General features: G+C 36.0%; 2 protein-coding genes across 5 annotated transcripts in view; one reads left to right on the top strand and one right to left on the bottom strand.

The window, feature by feature from the left end:
• Positions 1-7926, top strand: part of LOC309509668 (uncharacterized protein) — a 36062-nt gene extending 28136 nt beyond the window's left edge. For 3 of the 4 annotated variants that reach the window (XM_082184439.1, XM_082184440.1, XM_082184441.1), the window contains 3 exons: positions 4528-6595; positions 6746-6834; positions 6914-7924. In XM_082184439.1, coding sequence (XP_082040565.1) covers positions 4528-6595; positions 6746-6834; positions 6914-6997 — 2241 coding nt within the window. In that variant the 3' untranslated portion in view covers positions 6998-7924. Of the gene's footprint in view, positions 1-4527; positions 6596-6745; positions 6835-6913 lie in introns of all 4 variants that reach the window. The other variant, XM_082184442.1, reaches the window with a different exon arrangement.
• A 289-nt stretch (positions 7927-8215) lies between these two features.
• frrs1b (ferric-chelate reductase 1b) lies at positions 8216-17061 on the bottom strand. Its single transcript, XM_082184444.1, has 16 exons — positions 16926-17061; positions 15614-15809; positions 15366-15517; positions 15109-15203; positions 14532-14679; positions 14210-14392; positions 13677-13775; positions 12779-12929; positions 12584-12697; positions 11758-11873; positions 11592-11678; positions 10904-11001; positions 9818-9876; positions 9383-9526; positions 9073-9173; positions 8216-8978 (listed from the first exon to the last, which is right to left on the bottom strand). The coding sequence occupies exons 1-16, from the start codon at positions 16929-16931 to the stop codon at positions 8886-8888; spliced, it is 1842 nt and encodes a 613-aa protein (XP_082040570.1). The 5' UTR covers positions 16932-17061; the 3' UTR covers positions 8216-8885.
• Positions 17062-17281: the final 220 nt, after the last annotated feature.

The following is a 17281-nucleotide window of genomic DNA, read 5'->3' as shown; positions in this document are numbered from 1 at the left end:
CACATGAACTGCTATTAATATGTCAGCAAAAATATGGGTAACACTTTCTATGCAGCCTGTATGTACTCATAATATACCGTATTTATAATGGCTTATTTTAGAATTTCAAATCAGGTATGTTCTTTTAATTACTTGAAACCAGTTATAATACTTGAAAAATCATAGTTAAAACACTGCATAATCACCAAATTTCACATATTATAATGGATTATTCTCTTGATTATATTGTATTCATAATAATAATAATAATAAACACTTTGACCAAGTAAATGAATATAAAAATGTATATACAGCATGTATAAAAAATCATATATAATAGTATTTATAAAAAATATTTAAATGATAATATAGTTTGCATTCATATTTTTTTAATTACTTCTGAATGTGTGTGTGTGTATGTATGTATATATAAATATGTGTATATATAAATGTATGTGTGTGTCTCTCTCTCTATATATATACTGTATATATAAAACAATATTTTCTAACAATATAAATCTTAACTATAACTTTTTATCAATTTAACACATTCTTGCTGAATAAAAGTATTAATTTCTTTTAAAAAAAATAAAGAAAACAAAATTACCGATCCCAAACTTTTGAATGGTAGTGTAATATTGTTATACAAGATTTCTATTTTAAATAGAAATAGAATAAAAAGTAATTTTTTTACTTTTTATTCATCAAAGAATCCTGAAAAAAAGTATCACAGGTTATAAAAACATTAAGGAGCACAACCGTTTTCAACATCGGTAATAAATCAGCATATTAGAATGATTTCTGAAGGATCATGAGACACTGAAGACATTGCATCAGCTTTGCATCACATAAATAAATAAAAAATTTAAGTATATTAAATAAAATATAAAAAATTAAAATAAATTAAAGTATATTAAAATGGAAAATCATTATTTTAAATTGTAATATTTCACAATATTACAGGTTTTTTTCTGTATTTTTGATCAAATAAATGCAGGCTTGATAAGCATAAGAGACTTCTTTCAAAAACAAAAATAGTAATGTCTCCAAACTTTTGACCGGTGTGTATATATTTACATTATATATACATACATATATTTGCATATATTTTTACTATTTGGTAAAGGTCTGAAGTAATATCTGAACTTCATTCTTGTATATTTATATTTGTATATTATATTATATTATATTATATTATATTATATTATATTATATTATATTATATTATATTATATTTATATATTCTTCTCTAAATAATTTCACTTTTAATTTTAAAATACAGTATATAGTTCATTTTAAATAGTCAATACGTACATAAAAATAACAAACATTCAAGTTGTTTTTCCATTCAAATTGATGAATCTCTACAAAATTCTCCCTTCGAGACATTTGTGTCTTATTCTGCAATGCTCTCATGCCGCATAGTGATTTTTATCACCCGAGAACATCGCCTTCCCATTTCCAAAGGCTCAGTGCTCAGTCACATGCATCTGAATGGCCACCTACGCTCTGGCCCCCCAGCACCTGTTACTGTGATGCTCCACACAGGTTATTATTTCATTCTGAATAGAACAACCTTGAGCATGAAATGTTCTTCTTTAATGGCCTTTGCTCACACAATGCTGCACACAGCCTATAGATACCGAAACAGTTACCTTGTTAAGAGTTACCTACAAAATATATACCTTGATTATATTTATTAGTGAAATCTCTGCACCAACTATGCCACAATCCCCTATGACATAACTTTCATTTAAGGAAACCCATCGACCTCATTGACAAGCCATTGATCAGTCAGCCAAAACTGCAGCTGTTAATGCAAAAACACTGGAGCGGCAAATCAGAGTTGAGATGCCCTGAGGTGACCACTCATGCCAACATCAGTGACATCAGACCAACTCGCAATGGCATTTCTGCCAATAACTCCCATATCAGGGCAAGTTCACTTCCTATCCATGCATCCACAAACTATTTACTCAAGCCCAGAGTGCATGCAGGTTTCACCAGGAAGATTTTCTTGGCAAAGTGGTGATGATCTCCTTCTGGCTCCTGTTTCTAAAGCTCACGGTAGGTATTGGGACACGCTGGTACCTCCGTCTGCCTTCAATGCAAATGTTATTGTCACTGAATAATTTATGGATTACAGATTGTCATGACACAAATGCTGAGACGGAGAGGGTGCGAGAGTGTTGAAGTTTTCTCACAAGCTGAGCTGCTAGAGGAGGAGCCGGGTAGGGGGGTGTTGCTATGGTAGTCAACACTTTAGTGCTTGTCATTTTCATGAGGCTTTGTGCCTTTTGTGTGGCTTGATTGGGGTGAAATGGGCAGGCGCTGAAGTGGATGGTAATTTCACATAATTTTGACTGTTTTTAGTGGTCGCATTAGCATGCCGCTTGAGTTCTGAATGATTGTGGGAGACTTTCGTGCAATGCTGGTAATTGTACCAAACAGACATCAAGGAACAGCTAGACGACTAAAGTATTTCAAGCCAAAGTGAACTTATATAATCTATGAATGGTGCTGTCAATTTATAGATTTTGATTTCAACACAACCCCCATATTGTACTGATATTGTGTTATGTTCAGCATTCAAGTGTGTAATTGTGGTTTTGATGTTGTGAGAGAGAAAAAAATCCCTTTTCTAATCCCCATGGCAGCTGATTTAGTCTGTCAGAAAGTGTTTGAGCGTTAGATCACACATCACTTTGGCACTTGGTACGAATGAGATCAGAAAAATCCATGTAAACAAACCACGCTGCCGTGATCAAACGCTCTGCAGTCGTGCAGTGGCGCATCAACAAGACAAGACAAGACAAATAAGGACATGCAATGTGTGATTGATTGTTAATTCTCATATAAAATGCTCTCTCAGTATGCAATATAAGAAACCCTGTGGTCAGTGCAGTGGCAGTATATGAGGGTGTAATCTTTCAGAAGATTTCTTCTTTCTTTTCCTGTCTGATCCAGAGCCTATGCTGCTGATTAAATACAGGACATGAATAAGAGCCAGTTCTGCAGTCTTATATAATGAGTCTACTTATTTCTGCCTACTATAACCCATTTTTGTGAAATAATTCGCTGTAATTAAACAAGTGATTTCACTTTCTTCTTAAACCCTGGAATAATCTAATATAAAGGTTGCATATTTTACATAAGGAAGCCCAGGTGAATTTCAAACATTTTAAAAATAACGTTCACACTATAAAATGTGTTAAACAGATGTACAAGGTGCAATTTGGGAGAGTCAGTTCAAAAGGTAAGAATTTCTGTGCAGAGTGAAACTAATGCTTGTGACTAACCTGGTTTTTTAAGTGCTGTGCAATTACAACAACAACATGGTGCCTTTCAAAAATCATAGACGTTGCTGGACGTTTAGCAGTGCTTCTGTCACAATTTTTCATCTCAGCCTAAAAAAAGAAATAAAAATCTGTCATTATTTGATCTCAATTCTTACCTGAAAAAGCAGCTGCAGTAAGCTATCTGAGGTTATTCACTCTGAATACTATTCTTACCAGTCGTTCTTTACATTAAATAGGCCGCTATATGCTTTCCTCTCACACTTGATTCGCATCTGTTCTCTTTCAGAAGGTCCTATTGAAGAGATAGTTCACCCAATCATCATTTACTCACCCTCAAGTTTTTTACATTCGGCAAAATATCTACCTTTGTATTGTATTCGTCTAATGAAATTCATTTCATACAGTTTTGGAATAACTTGAGGTGAGTAAATTATATCATTTTTATTTTGAGGTGAACTATCCCTTTAAAACCAGGACGGAATGATATTGATAACGTTCGGTTCCATTAACGGTTAAAGCGTATGTTCTGCCAGAATACTCGGAAGTGTCCGACATTTCAATGCAAAACGAATGAGTCTTTTTAGTGAATCACACACATAACGGTATTTCTTCTGTTGAACACAAAATAAGATATTTTGAAGAATGCTGGTAAGTAACCAAATAGTTGATGGGCCCCATTGACTTCCATTGTAAAAAAAAAAAAAAAAAAAAATGGCTACCGTCAACTGTCTGGTTAACAACATTCTTCAAAATATCTTCTTTTGTGTTCAACAGAATAAAGAAACTCATACAGGATTCGAACCACTTGAGGGGGAGTAAAAGATGTCAGAAATTTCATTTTTGGGTGAACTATCCCGTTAGCAACAGAATTGGATTTTTCCCTCAAATTCTAATAAATCGTTAATGGAACCATTAAAGAACCGGAATTCAATTACTCAGTATAGAATGCATTCATATATGTGCCACCATTCCTGATGTATTTTAGTGGTTTTACTTTATTTGTAAAAGTTGTTAGTCAAGCAATTTTTTCAACCTCCTGCCAGGAATATTACTTTTAGCTACGTCAGCTCAAGCTCAGGAAGTTTCCTATATAAGAATCAGCCCTGAAAAATTTCGTATTACATAAGATCGGTACTAAACAAGAGTGGGTGCAAATGTAGCTTTGATATGCTGTGAATGTTTTGGTGATTAGGGAAATGAGATTCCTCTTGCTGCTTTTGCATTTATTTGTCGTATTTTTCTCTTGCAGGGAGCTACGGGTGAGCTTGAAGAGGTGGACAGACTGGAAGAGATTGCAGGTTCTTCTCATCCTGAGAATCCAGAGCATACAGAGCTGAAGTCCCTGTCTGAGCCTGTAACCATGGAGACAAGTGAAAACTCCGGCACAGCAAACATAATTGACTGTGAAATGGAAGTCCTGGAAACTGAGTTACCTGAGAGCAAGGACGCAGGAATCATAGATGAACAAGTTTGTCATGATGCTGATGTTTTAGAGTCCATTAGTACAAAAGTTGTGGCCGACATTTTAGCAGGCTTACCTCCTACGGAGACCAAGGCTGATGATCTGGAAGACGTTTGCAGTCCAAAAGAGGCGCTTGTCTTGGAGGACACTCAAGAAGAACTTTATCGCAATGAGTCAATTACCTCTTCGATATCCGACACTCCGTCAAGTGCTGAGAGCATGTATGAAAATGATGTCACACATAAGAGGCAAGATTCACTGAGACAGGAACCGCTGGAGAACATCGCACCTCAAACAGATGATGTTGACGATGCAGATATGTTAGACCCATTGGGTATAGACTCACATGAAGCCATCTTAGAAAGTTTTGGATGTGAGGAGCCAGAAGAAACCATCCTTGAGCACTACATCCGAGAAGAAGTTCTGTCAGACGTCTCCACAGAGTCCTGTCACGACCCAGACGAAATAGACGAGTGTCTTCGTGTCGAAATAGCTGCAGCATCGTCAGACAGCGAAACCGATGATAAATGGAGGTGCTTCTTCTCTTCCTCCATCAATAAGGAAGATGATGATTCCTACCTTGACAGCCTTGAGCTGAGCGCACAAGAACTCTTTATTCAAAAAACAGAAGTTCTGAATACTGAGGAAGTTTCAAAGGAAACTGAAGAGCAGGAGGTTCCTGTGGGAGAAGAAGTGCTAGAACAACCAGGGAATGACCCAGATCAGCAACCGCAAGAGATATCTTACAATTCATCCACACTGTTCCACGGCTTGTCCAAGATTTCCGAAGATGATGAGGATCTTGGACGAGGCTCAGCAACGCACAAGAGCAATTCATTCGATTCCGTCAAATCCGATTCCGTCAAAAAGGTGCCGAAAGATTATTGTGTGATTCAGGAAATGAAAAGCGAGAACGTCAGTACTGAACATGTGGATTTCAAAGTTGCTCGCCAACAGTGGCTAGAGATCGAAGAGCAAACGAAAAACTTGACACACCATCCAAGCACACCAACAACTCGATCTGGCACCTGCCAAGGTAGTCACAGTTTCATGTATACGCCCGTCCGCAACATCGACCGGCCCAAGAGGGACCTTGAGAGCTTGTCGCTTGCAGAGGACTATGCGCACACCCAGTTTAGCCCTTGCTCTGAGGATTCAGGTCTGGACGACTCTAGTTATAGATCACAGTTTGAAGACCCAGAGACTCCAATTGAGAAAGAGATTCGCGTGACCATGGAGCGTGAGGACAACCTGAGGCGTGAGAGGGGAATGTCAAAATCGTACTCCAGTGACTGTGTACAGATGAGGGTGAGATCTGCCAGCTTGAACCCTGGAAAACTATGCCAAGAAGTCGATGAGAAAAGGAAGATGTTTGATCACCAGGATGACGATAGTAGTATATCCAAATCTCTCATCAGCATGATGCCTTCTTTCACCATTACCTCCTCACCATCCAAAAGCTCACAGAAACTAGACTTGGCCACCAACAGCGTTATCGTCCTCGAGCCAGAGCCTTTCCCTCCAAGTCCACGACATGGAAAGATGGTGTCCTCCAAATCTGCTGACTGGAGACCTGAAGATACCCCTAATCTCATCATTCTGGAGACATCAAACCTCATCATTCGAAGTGCATCTGAGTTCAACTTGAATTCTGCTTCTGAGGAAACCCAGGAGAAGATGTTTCTCAACAACCCGTTTTTTAAGCTGCGGTCCAGGAGTACGATATCTCTCGTTGATGAGGAGATTAAGATGGTGAAGCAGCGAGAAGAGGAACTGAAGCGTCAAAGGGCCAGTGTTTACTCAAAGGATCACTTCCTGATGTCTCCAAATCGTTTGGACAGCTCATCGTTTACAGGTACTGCATGCCAAAAGAAACATACAGACAGAAGTTTTCATTCCATTGATCTGAAGTAATGACTACATCACTGAGACTACAAAACACATGCATATCAGAAAAAGTTGTCAGAAAAGATCTGTTCATTATTGGTTTTCAATATAATTTCAGATGATGTGCCAATTAAATGTAAATCATCCCCTTCATCTCCAATGAAAACATGCAGAATGGATCGTTCAGCTTTGGCTTGTGATCATCAAGTAAGTATATGTATGTATATATATATATGTATATATGTATGAATGTAAATGAAAATCACTTTTATTGTCCTCTCAATAGTTTCTTGAAACCTATGCTGGAGGCCGACGTAAAAGTGCCATGGCTTTGCGCTGGGAGGCAGGGGAGTTTGCGAACAATGAGTAAAATAAAACCAAGATGGACACTGATCGTCAATTTGCAGCTGTTTTATGTAAGAGAATTTTCAATGCTCAAAATTGTTTGTTTATTGTGACAGCATATACACTTGCTACTGCTGCTTGTGTGACTTTGTTGTTGATCCTGAAACAAATCTGCATAAGCCGAGATGCCTAAATGTTATTTGAATGTACTGTTTCACGCATATTTGTGATTCCTCTTTGATGAGGTATCTAGAGAGACTTATAAACCATATTTTTTAGTGTTTTGTCTATGAAGTTGAGGAGAATATGTACTGTATATTCGTATATTCATATATTCGTATTTTCTTGTATGGAAATGTTTGTATATCCCTAAATGATATGAAAATATGAAACAGTATTAAAGGGTTTTAGGATCAAATTTAAGTCAAAATATACACAAAATGGATGCATTTTGGTAAATATCGCAGAAAACATCAATTTGGTATCTTTTGTCAAAAGGAAATCATTGAGAGATTTCTTTTTTTTAAAGAATGAATATGAATTTGATTGCTAGGAATAGAGGACATTTTTTGAAGAGACTAATCTGCATCCAGATAACATCTCAATACTTCAGTTACACTCAGTATGAGCTTAAAGCTATTCAGAAAATCATCTACTATCTAAAAATTACCTGTTGCTTTGTTGTCCACAGAATATGTGCATATTTGTCAAACCGCCATGCTTTTAAGAGTATTGCTTGCTAACCTTGCTTACCATGTCAGTCTCAAGAAAATACTTGCTTTGCATACCATTTGAACAATCACATGTTCAAAACAAGAATTAAAAATAAATGTCAATTGAAATCAATTGTCTTTTTATACTAAAACAGTTAACTCTTACGAGCAAACACACAATATTGTTTTTGTATTACCACTTCACAGAAGAAAACACATTTCCTCACACAAAAATGTGATTAACACACACACACACACACACACACACACACACACACACACACACACACACACACACACACACACACACACACACACACACACACACACACACACACACACACACACACACACACACACACACACAAATAAATGGCATGATATTCAATCTATAACTCACCAAAAGATGATTTTAAAGAGAGAGCCAGCAGCACATATTCTTAAACGGCCAAAATAACAATGCAAAGAGATGTAGGCCTATTAATACAAAATATATGCACAAATTCTAGAAGATAAAGCCAGTAACACAGTTTAATTTAAAAAAAGCTTTATTTAAAAAAGCAATAGATCTGTCACAGATTGTCTTTTGTGCAAAAACCTTCATTAAAACTACATTCAGTCTTTGTACAGAATGAACACATTAGTCTTTAATGCGGCTATGAATGTTTAAATCTCAGGCAACAGTAACAGTCTTTAAATCCACAATTCACTTTCAGAAATCCTCATCCAGAACACAGTGTTCAAAAACATAATTTCATATTTACTTGATCTGTAAACATGATCAATAATGATTTCACCAAATAACACACAAAGGAAATACGTTCTTCAGATTCGATAAAAAAAAAGGCAGATAATCAGGAGACATTTAAATAAAAGCATAATTTGTTCTTTACAACAAATAATTTTATAGGTAAACCATATATATATATATATATATATATATATATATATATACACCATATATGGTAAACCATAACATTTATAATAAAAATAAATTACAAAAACTTCTAAGAAGTTATAAAACTAAATTGATTTATACCTCAGCAGTAAATAAATGTAATTTCAAGTTAAAAAATATTTTTTTTTAATAATCACTGAAAATTGACAGGTAGCCTACTCCATATTTCTTTGGCTTGTTTTAACATAGGCACAACTGGTGAAAGTCCCAGAGACTAAATGTGGAAATGACTGCTGAGAGTGTCATACTGAACTGATGGTCCAAAGGAGAACAGTCAGAAATCCCAGATTTCCACAGAGATAAACAGCCAAAACTATGTTTTTAAAACAAGATTCCTAGAAAAAAAAAAAGCAGAAAAAAATGCAATGGGTATAACGTTAATGTAATGCACATGTTTGTCATGAGGAAATAAATACAAACTCAACTCACCATGCTAGAAGTCTCATTCTCATCAGGAACAAACAAAATCTCCTCTTTGTCATCTGAATTAATATGTTCTGTGTAGATTTTGACGTTTTTAAAATATTTACCTGAAAAGGACACATACGCAAAAACTGAAGCTGATTAGTATTCAACCCAATATGTCAATTACTAATGCAGTGTAATAAAAACGTTTACAATTTAATGGATTCATACGGCAAAATTGATTTCCAGGCGAGACGCTAAGAAACACTACTCATAAACAGTAAATTGAGGAATTCAGGTACAAAACCCACATGGTTGGAGGCGGTTCACTGACCTATTGGTAAAAAACCCCTTCGATGGACTTCCAGAACCAAATCTGCCAGCACAAACCAGATCACAATGAACGCCAGGACCACTGTGGACCATGGAGCTGGCAGGAACAGAGCTTGCTGATGGATCCCAAGGAAGATGGTGACAACTAAATCAGGAAACACACACAGCTCGCTTAACACATACTGCCAGTGTTTCAGGCACTCTGAACTAATATTATGCATCATAACATGACTAGCCTCCATAAATCTACAATACAACATATTATACACCATATGACATGCAATCAGTTATCTAGACAATTTTATTCTGACAAAACTGTTCACTGCGCAATTTTACTGAGCTTACAAAGCCGCTTTCTGCTGTCAACACTGTTGTTACTATAGATCTGAGCCACACAATTACCCATCCGAGACTATTTGACAGCATTGTGTCTTACCAGCTATGATTTGAACTATTGTTCCTGTTCCAAAATGCATCCAGTTGAAGATGTATCTCCTGAGAGCAGGTTTTACAGAAAAAACACAGACATTTCAAACAAGACCATTTCATTTCACAATTAATATTAAAACTGTAATTCACAAGCAATCTACACTATAAAAAAAAAAGGGAAAGCCCCAACAGACCATTTAAAAAGCCATGTTTACTGGAATTGCATACTATTTATGCATACTATGTTTAACATTTTTAGAAAATATTATAGTCCCTGACAGACAATTCAGAAGCTTGGTATATTGTTTAGGATGGTATATTGTACAATGCCATTCAAAAAATTTTTTTTACATTTAAATTGTTTTCTTCTGCTCACCAAGGCTGCATTTATTTAATGAAAAATACAATAAAAAATATTATTTCAATTTAAAATACCTATTTTCTATTTTAAAATATTATAAAATGTAATGTGGCAAAGCTGAATTTTTAGCAGCTCCAGTCTTCAGTCACATGATCTTTCAGAAATCATTTTAATCTGCTGATTTGGTACTCAAAACACATTTCTAAATTTGAATGTTGAAAACAGTTCTGCTGCTTAAATAACGACGTTTATTTGAAATATAATTCTTTTATAACATTATAAATGTCTTTACTCTCACTTTTGATTTAAAATGTCCTTAATGTGCTGAATAAAATTATGAATTAAGCCTCTTACTAACCCCAAGCTTTGGAATGGTAGTGTATACTGGGTGTTTCTGAAATGAGGATTCTGAAATGTAATAAACCCTTACGAAATTCAGAATCGGAATGGTATACTACCTTAATTCTCACACTATTACTTGCACAACATATATACTGTGTATGAATAGAAAACCCAGATGACCCACTACATTTGCCAGTATATGTGCAGCACACAATCAGACCAGATTGTGAGAGACTCTTTATCCTGCATGCAATGTACACATTTTATTTTTTTACTTAAAAAAAAAAATAGTATGCAGTGCACAGTACAAACTGCAGTGTATGCTAATAGTTCATACTGGGCATTTCTTTCCTGGCTGTATTATGCAGTGCACTTGTTTCCAGGATTTACCTGGCGGTATCTGGTGCTGGTCTGAAAAGTGCCATGACAGGTTGGATGACAGCGAGTGCCATGACAACACAGCCCAAATAGGGGTGTATGCCTGCCCTCTGTGGACAATAGATTACAAATTAGAACTGTATTCATGAAGCTAATTTTGTCAACAAACTTCATAAATAAATTAGTAATGACAGGGAACAGCTTTGTACAAGTTTGATGGGTATTATTTTGTGAGGGGGAGGGTTTGACAATTGGAACAGGGCGCCCTCAGCTGGTCATACACAGGAAATGACAGAAGCTGTGACAGATAATTGGCAAGAGGGATGTCACAGATGCCCCTGGTGAGTCACAAATGTGTCCCTCATGCCCAGCCTTATGGATGGATACACGTGTCAGCTTGAGGCTCAAATAAGCCAGCACTTTCAGAATTATTAAGACACTTGATCAACACTGTGCTTGATTAATCACTGAAGAAAAGTGGGCATGTTTTTCATAAACGAGCCAAAAAGATGGGTCACAGCTGATGAACACGGGACATTTATTGGCTCTTTTTTATTCTGAGCAGGCAGCATGTGGGTCTGACACATTGACAGCGCTGTTGAACAGTCAGAGGTGTGTGATAAAGGGGGTGAAAATATGACACGCTGTTAAATCATGAGTCTTACTCATAGGCAGACGTTTGTGTCTGTGTGTGTGTTACCTTGCTCCAGCCTCCTCTGTACATAAAAGGCAAAACAAAGCCGACCGTGGTGAGCAGAACTGTGAGGGTCATCAGCATTCGGTGTAACTGTGGAAACAGAAAGCCTTGAAGATGATTAACATTTGAAAATGTTCTGAAATCTACATTTTAGCAAACAAATTCCTACCTGAAACCAGACCTTCTGCCCCAAAATATTCCTTTCAGGCCAATCGTGTTTGAAGTATCGTGCCATGATGACACCAGCACTTACTGTTGACATCCAGGCGATCAGCATGAATGCCCCTACAGATACAAACAGATACTGAGTTTTAGAACAGTCAACAGAAACCAGAAGTTTGTAAATGTTGCCACAAGGATGTTACTACACAATTACTATGGTATTTTGGGTGTTTGCTAGGTTGATGTTAACTGCCCCAAAACAGTGTTATTTTAGCATTATCTTCTACTACAGTACATAATAATGTTTTGTATTACCATTTATTTTTGCATTTATTTGAAATAGAAATCTTTTGTAACATGTGCCCAAAACAGATCATTTTAGTATTATTTATCTACAATAAATACAACATCTAATAATATTTTGATTGGCTTTTAGTTTTTATATGTATATATATGTTTTTTGTAATTTAGTTATGTGCTTTTGTCACTTCTATTAGTTTTTGTGTTTTTTATATTACATAGCTTTAATTTATTTTCCTTTCAGTTTTAGTAATTGTAGAACTTTTATTTATTATTTCCATTAGTTGCCAAGAATTTTCTATGCAGACGGAGATAGAATTTTCATTTATCGGAGATAGAAATTTGATCTGAGATCATTTAAGTTTTTTTAAAGTAAAATATTTTCTTCTAATATTTATGTTTTATTTTATTTCAGCTTTATTTCAATTAACAATTCTTATAACGATTCAAACAAACAATCTGCCCAGTGAAAAGCATTCAAATGCATTGTATAAATCACATTCAGTATGCAGAGTTTTGTTATTTAACATCACCATGATATTTGATGAGCAAGGGCGATCGAGAACCAGTTAGATCCTCAGGAGGTCCAGTTATGACTGTCTGATAGGTTGAAATCAGAGGTTGGCGGTCATGTCGATGAGTTAGCCCTAGAGAGAGAGAAAACAGAGTCTTTGACACTACTGGCCACAGAAAATAATCAAAGAAAAAAAACAAAAACAATGTCTCACCATTTTCAGCTCGACCATGTGCCATGAAGAGGTAGTACATCTGGTCCAGGATGAACCGGTTCGCATTGTCAGGTTGGACATAAATGTCTCTGCGGAAGCTACACTGAATCACTCCGTCTGATAGTCTCCAAGCTGTGTCTTTCAGAATGTTCTAGGAATGAATATGAGCACATAGACTAGAGAGTAAATTCATATTAATAAAATATTGTGGGGGGGGGGGGGATTTGTCTTTAAATATTTTAGTATGTTTTTAAGGTAATAATTTAAAAACAAAAATCAAATTCCTGTTATCATTTATTCACCTTCATGTCTTATTCAAATCCATTCTTTCCTTCTTCCATGGAACAAAAATGTGCAAAAGTAAAAGGTAAGCAGCGCTGTCAAGCTTAAAGTCACCATGACAATTCTCACTTATTTTATGGAATATTTCAGTATTATTATAAATGATTTATCCATGCACATTACTATTTTTTTATTTTATTTGCAGCAATAGCAAACCACAACCATCCAATCAATTCTCGATGGAAAAAATCAAGTCCCACCCTCATTTATTCTTGTTTCAGAAGCTGTTTCAATCAAACATAACTGCATTAGTCAAGCCTCCATTTCCAGCTCAAAGATGATTAATAGAATTAGCAACAGAGGCTTGGGATGATATGCGATAAGCGTTTTAAGGGCAAAAACCTGACAAATGTCTTTAAAAATAAAACATTTGAACAATATTTTGAGGTGTGGAAACCATAATATATGCTGAATAATTGAAACCAGGCCGTTGAACTCCGCCTCGGCTGTGCATTGTTTTTCTAATAGATCAATGGCCCGTCATAGATTATATCTCACTTAAACCAGGGTGTGCTGTTTGTTAGATATTTCCATTGTTCAATCAATGCAAGTATACCTCTGAAGAGATTTCTGGGTGAGTCCGTCCTAAAACAAATGCAGCCTTGATGTCAACTCTGTCTGTGTCTTTGATACACAGATAGACATCATCGTTCCCCTGAAATTCACAACACATTTGCTATTATTTATGCTAAGACATGCTAGTCATTCAAAGGCATAATGATAATAATATTTTATTTTAGTATCAATGATATACGATTACATCACTATTATATCCATGATATACTATTATACTATATTTAGTTTAAGTTTTAGCAATTTTTGTCATTTATTTTTCTTGAAAAATATGCCTATATATATTTTATTAAAGTTATTTTAGTGCTTAAAGTTAAAAAAAAGTTGTAAAAAAAATACAATGGAAATGTGTTTTTAAACATTTTAGTTTTAGTTAATGATTATAACCATGATTTCACACTTTCAGGCTATTTATCAGAAATCATAGAGTGTGTCATACTACAAAAGGTCAAAGTAATTCATGTTGTACAATATGATGTCAAATATGAAATTATTCAAAGTGTCTGTCTATATTACCATCCATTTGTCCAGTGATAAGGCAAAGGACACATAACCATCTGCAGGTCCACTGAGCTCAAACAGCACGCCATTGCCCTCTGTCCTAAAGGACAGGAAGTGACACGCTGTGTCATTTTGTGGGTCACAGCCCTGTGGATCTCTCAGACAGGACTTCCTGATTCCACAGCCCTCAGAGGTGAACTGAACAGGAGAAGAGAATATTATTATTATTCATTAGTATTATTTACATATTCCAACGATTCTCTAGCCTGAAATGATCACAAACTCATGACAGTGTGTAAACTATCACTCCAGTAACTTAAGCAGTGTTTTGACTCACTGAACGTGACAGTGTTGAGGAAGCTGTGGTTTTGGCACCAGTGGAACCTCCAAAGGTAGTTTGTGGTGGAGGAACGACACCACTTTGGGACACCACTGGACCTGCAATCTTCACCCAATATTCCTTATAGCCTTGGGCAACTGTTAACCTGAAAGAAAAAAGAAAGAAAAAACAACCCACATTAAAGTCACCATGAAATCCAGATTGACGATTCTTATTTTTTATGCAATATTGCAGTATCTATAAATTATTATAAATATTTTTTTTCAATTCATGTGCCCTCGTAATATTTCACAAAAATAACTTCCCCTCCCTCTTGCAGCGACATATCTTCTCTGATGATGCGTTTACTGGCGTGAGGGCGGGACAACCTTTCACCACCTTTCAAACCACAACCATCCAATCAATTCCCGATGGACAAATTCAAGTCCCACCCTACATTTTTTCTTGTTCCGAGAAGCCGTTTCACTTTGATAAACATCACAATAGGGAAGAAAAGACCATCGCAACTTCGGTTTCATGCCGACTTTAAGTTTCGTAACTAGAAGGTGGATAAAAACAGCATTTGAATACTTACATAAACTGCACACTGGAAGGAGAGTCAGGTGGTGCTACCCAGATCACCTGAACCTCTGTCTTATGGGAATCGCTGGTATGACTCACAGCAGAGTTCTGTGAATATTGAAAATATCGTAGGTTCAATTAATTATATTCATTTGAGAGAAACAAAGTACCATAATTTCTTAAGTATTTAATCTTTTTAGTTGAATAAATAACAAATAATAGTAAGAAAATATTTTTGTAAATATTTTGTTCTCAATAAATGTCACTGACCACTTTATTGTCACACTGAAGAAGCTGAGAAATGTCAGAATTTATTAACTTGAATGATCCGACTATTTCTCTGAGATTCCCAGCATTCCTTGCTTCTATGAGGAATCCTTTGAAGTAATGTTTGGTCCCTGAAGACGCCATTGATAATGTCACTGTGAATATGAAAAACAGATTATACTGTACTTTTATGTCAGAGCAAGATTTGACATTTTTAACATTTGACAAGCATAGCAAGACAGTATTAATACCTTTGATTTCATCTTCAGGGCTGAATTGGGATTTGTCTGCTGTGATGGTGAATGGTGGATCTTTGGGGCTGGGATCATAGCCATGTTGGGGTGTCATGTCTCTACAAGCCACTTCAACCTTTCCATTACTGTAGCAAATGACTGTCTCTAAACATAATGGGAGCAGCAGCAATACAATCCTCATATTTGTGAGAACCTGAAATAAATGGATAATTACTGTGAAACCCAAACTTTACACTTTAGTTTAGGGAGTCCAATTTTCACTATTAACTAGCTGCTTATTAGCATGCATATTACTAGGATATTGGCTGTTTATTAGTACTTATAAAGCACATATTAATGACATATTCTACAACCCTTAATCCTACCCAATACCTAAACTTAACAACTAGCATACCTTACTAACTATTAACTAGCAACAATTAGGAGTTTATTGACACAAAAGTTAATAGTGAGAATCGGACCCTAATCTAAAGTGTGACCAAATTTCTTTCTTCTGCCGAGCACAAAAGACAACATTTTGAAGAATGGCGTAAACCAATCAGTTGATGGGCCCAGTTGACTTCCATTGTATTTTTAAAAAACAAAACAAATTATGGAAGTCAATGGGGTCCATCAACTGTTTGGTTACCCATATTCTTCAAAATATCTTATTTTGTGTTCAGCAGAACTCATACATGTTTGAAACAACTTGAGGGTGAGTAAATTATGACAGAATTTTCAATTTTGGGTGAACTATCCCTTTAACTTATAGTCCATGATTCAATGATACAAATAAATATAGTCATCTGCACATTACAAAAGTTTTTTTTTTTTTTAATGCCTGTTGTCTAATCAGTTTTTGCTGAGAAACCTGGAAAAAAAGATAAGGAGGACTGTGACTGTAACTGATTACAGAACAGCACTAAAAGACTGAAGCGTTTCGACGCTGGACACTGGTCTGTAATATCTGTAAATATGTGTGTGTGTGTATGTGTAATACAAGTGTGAATGTGATATTGGCCAGGTTAAGGTCAGGTTTCTGTCTCTTCCGTGTTCCGTCAGGCTAATGACATCTAACAGAACTGATACAGACAGATAAGAATAAAAGCGTTAGTGAAAGCAAAGTGTGGAAATTCGACCTCTTCCATAAGAACTAGGGTCAAATACACACAAATAGCAGCCACATTCACCTTTACACTGTAACAACAGCTAACGTTACTTCCTAGTTGACAAGACGTCTGCGCATGTGTATGAAGAAAATAAGCAGTCAAGCAGAGAGACAAGTACAATAAACTGCTGACGGAACGATAAAATAAGTGCATATGCTTACCTCCATTCATTTAAAACAAATTACCATCACACTATCACGTCACGTAAAAAAAAAAACACACAACTGTGCATGAGGCGGATGTGCACGCGCACGTGCTGAGGTATGGGCGGTCTTTTTGCTAGGAATCGTGTGATTGGTTGAATGCCGTGCTCAAAAATGATCTCAAAGACATGTGGGTGAGGCTAAAAAATGAATGACAAACGATAGATGTGTTCCCATTCCCAAGCGAGGACCTTTAAAGGTCGGAGCATCTGTTTTTTTCCTGAACGCAAGCCAAGTAGTAGTAATTTGAATTTGGCAAAATCACACGAACAAGAGTTCAACGTCTGTAATACTGAATATCAGCATGACCGTGA

Source organism: Leuciscus leuciscus (assembly GCF_965113295.1).
Source record: "Leuciscus leuciscus genome assembly, chromosome: 11".
In the NCBI taxonomy this organism is placed as follows: Eukaryota; Metazoa; Chordata; class Actinopteri; order Cypriniformes; family Leuciscidae; genus Leuciscus; species Leuciscus leuciscus.
The sequence above is the reverse complement of the archived record's forward strand: the minus strand, read 5'-3'. Positions and strand labels throughout refer to the sequence as shown.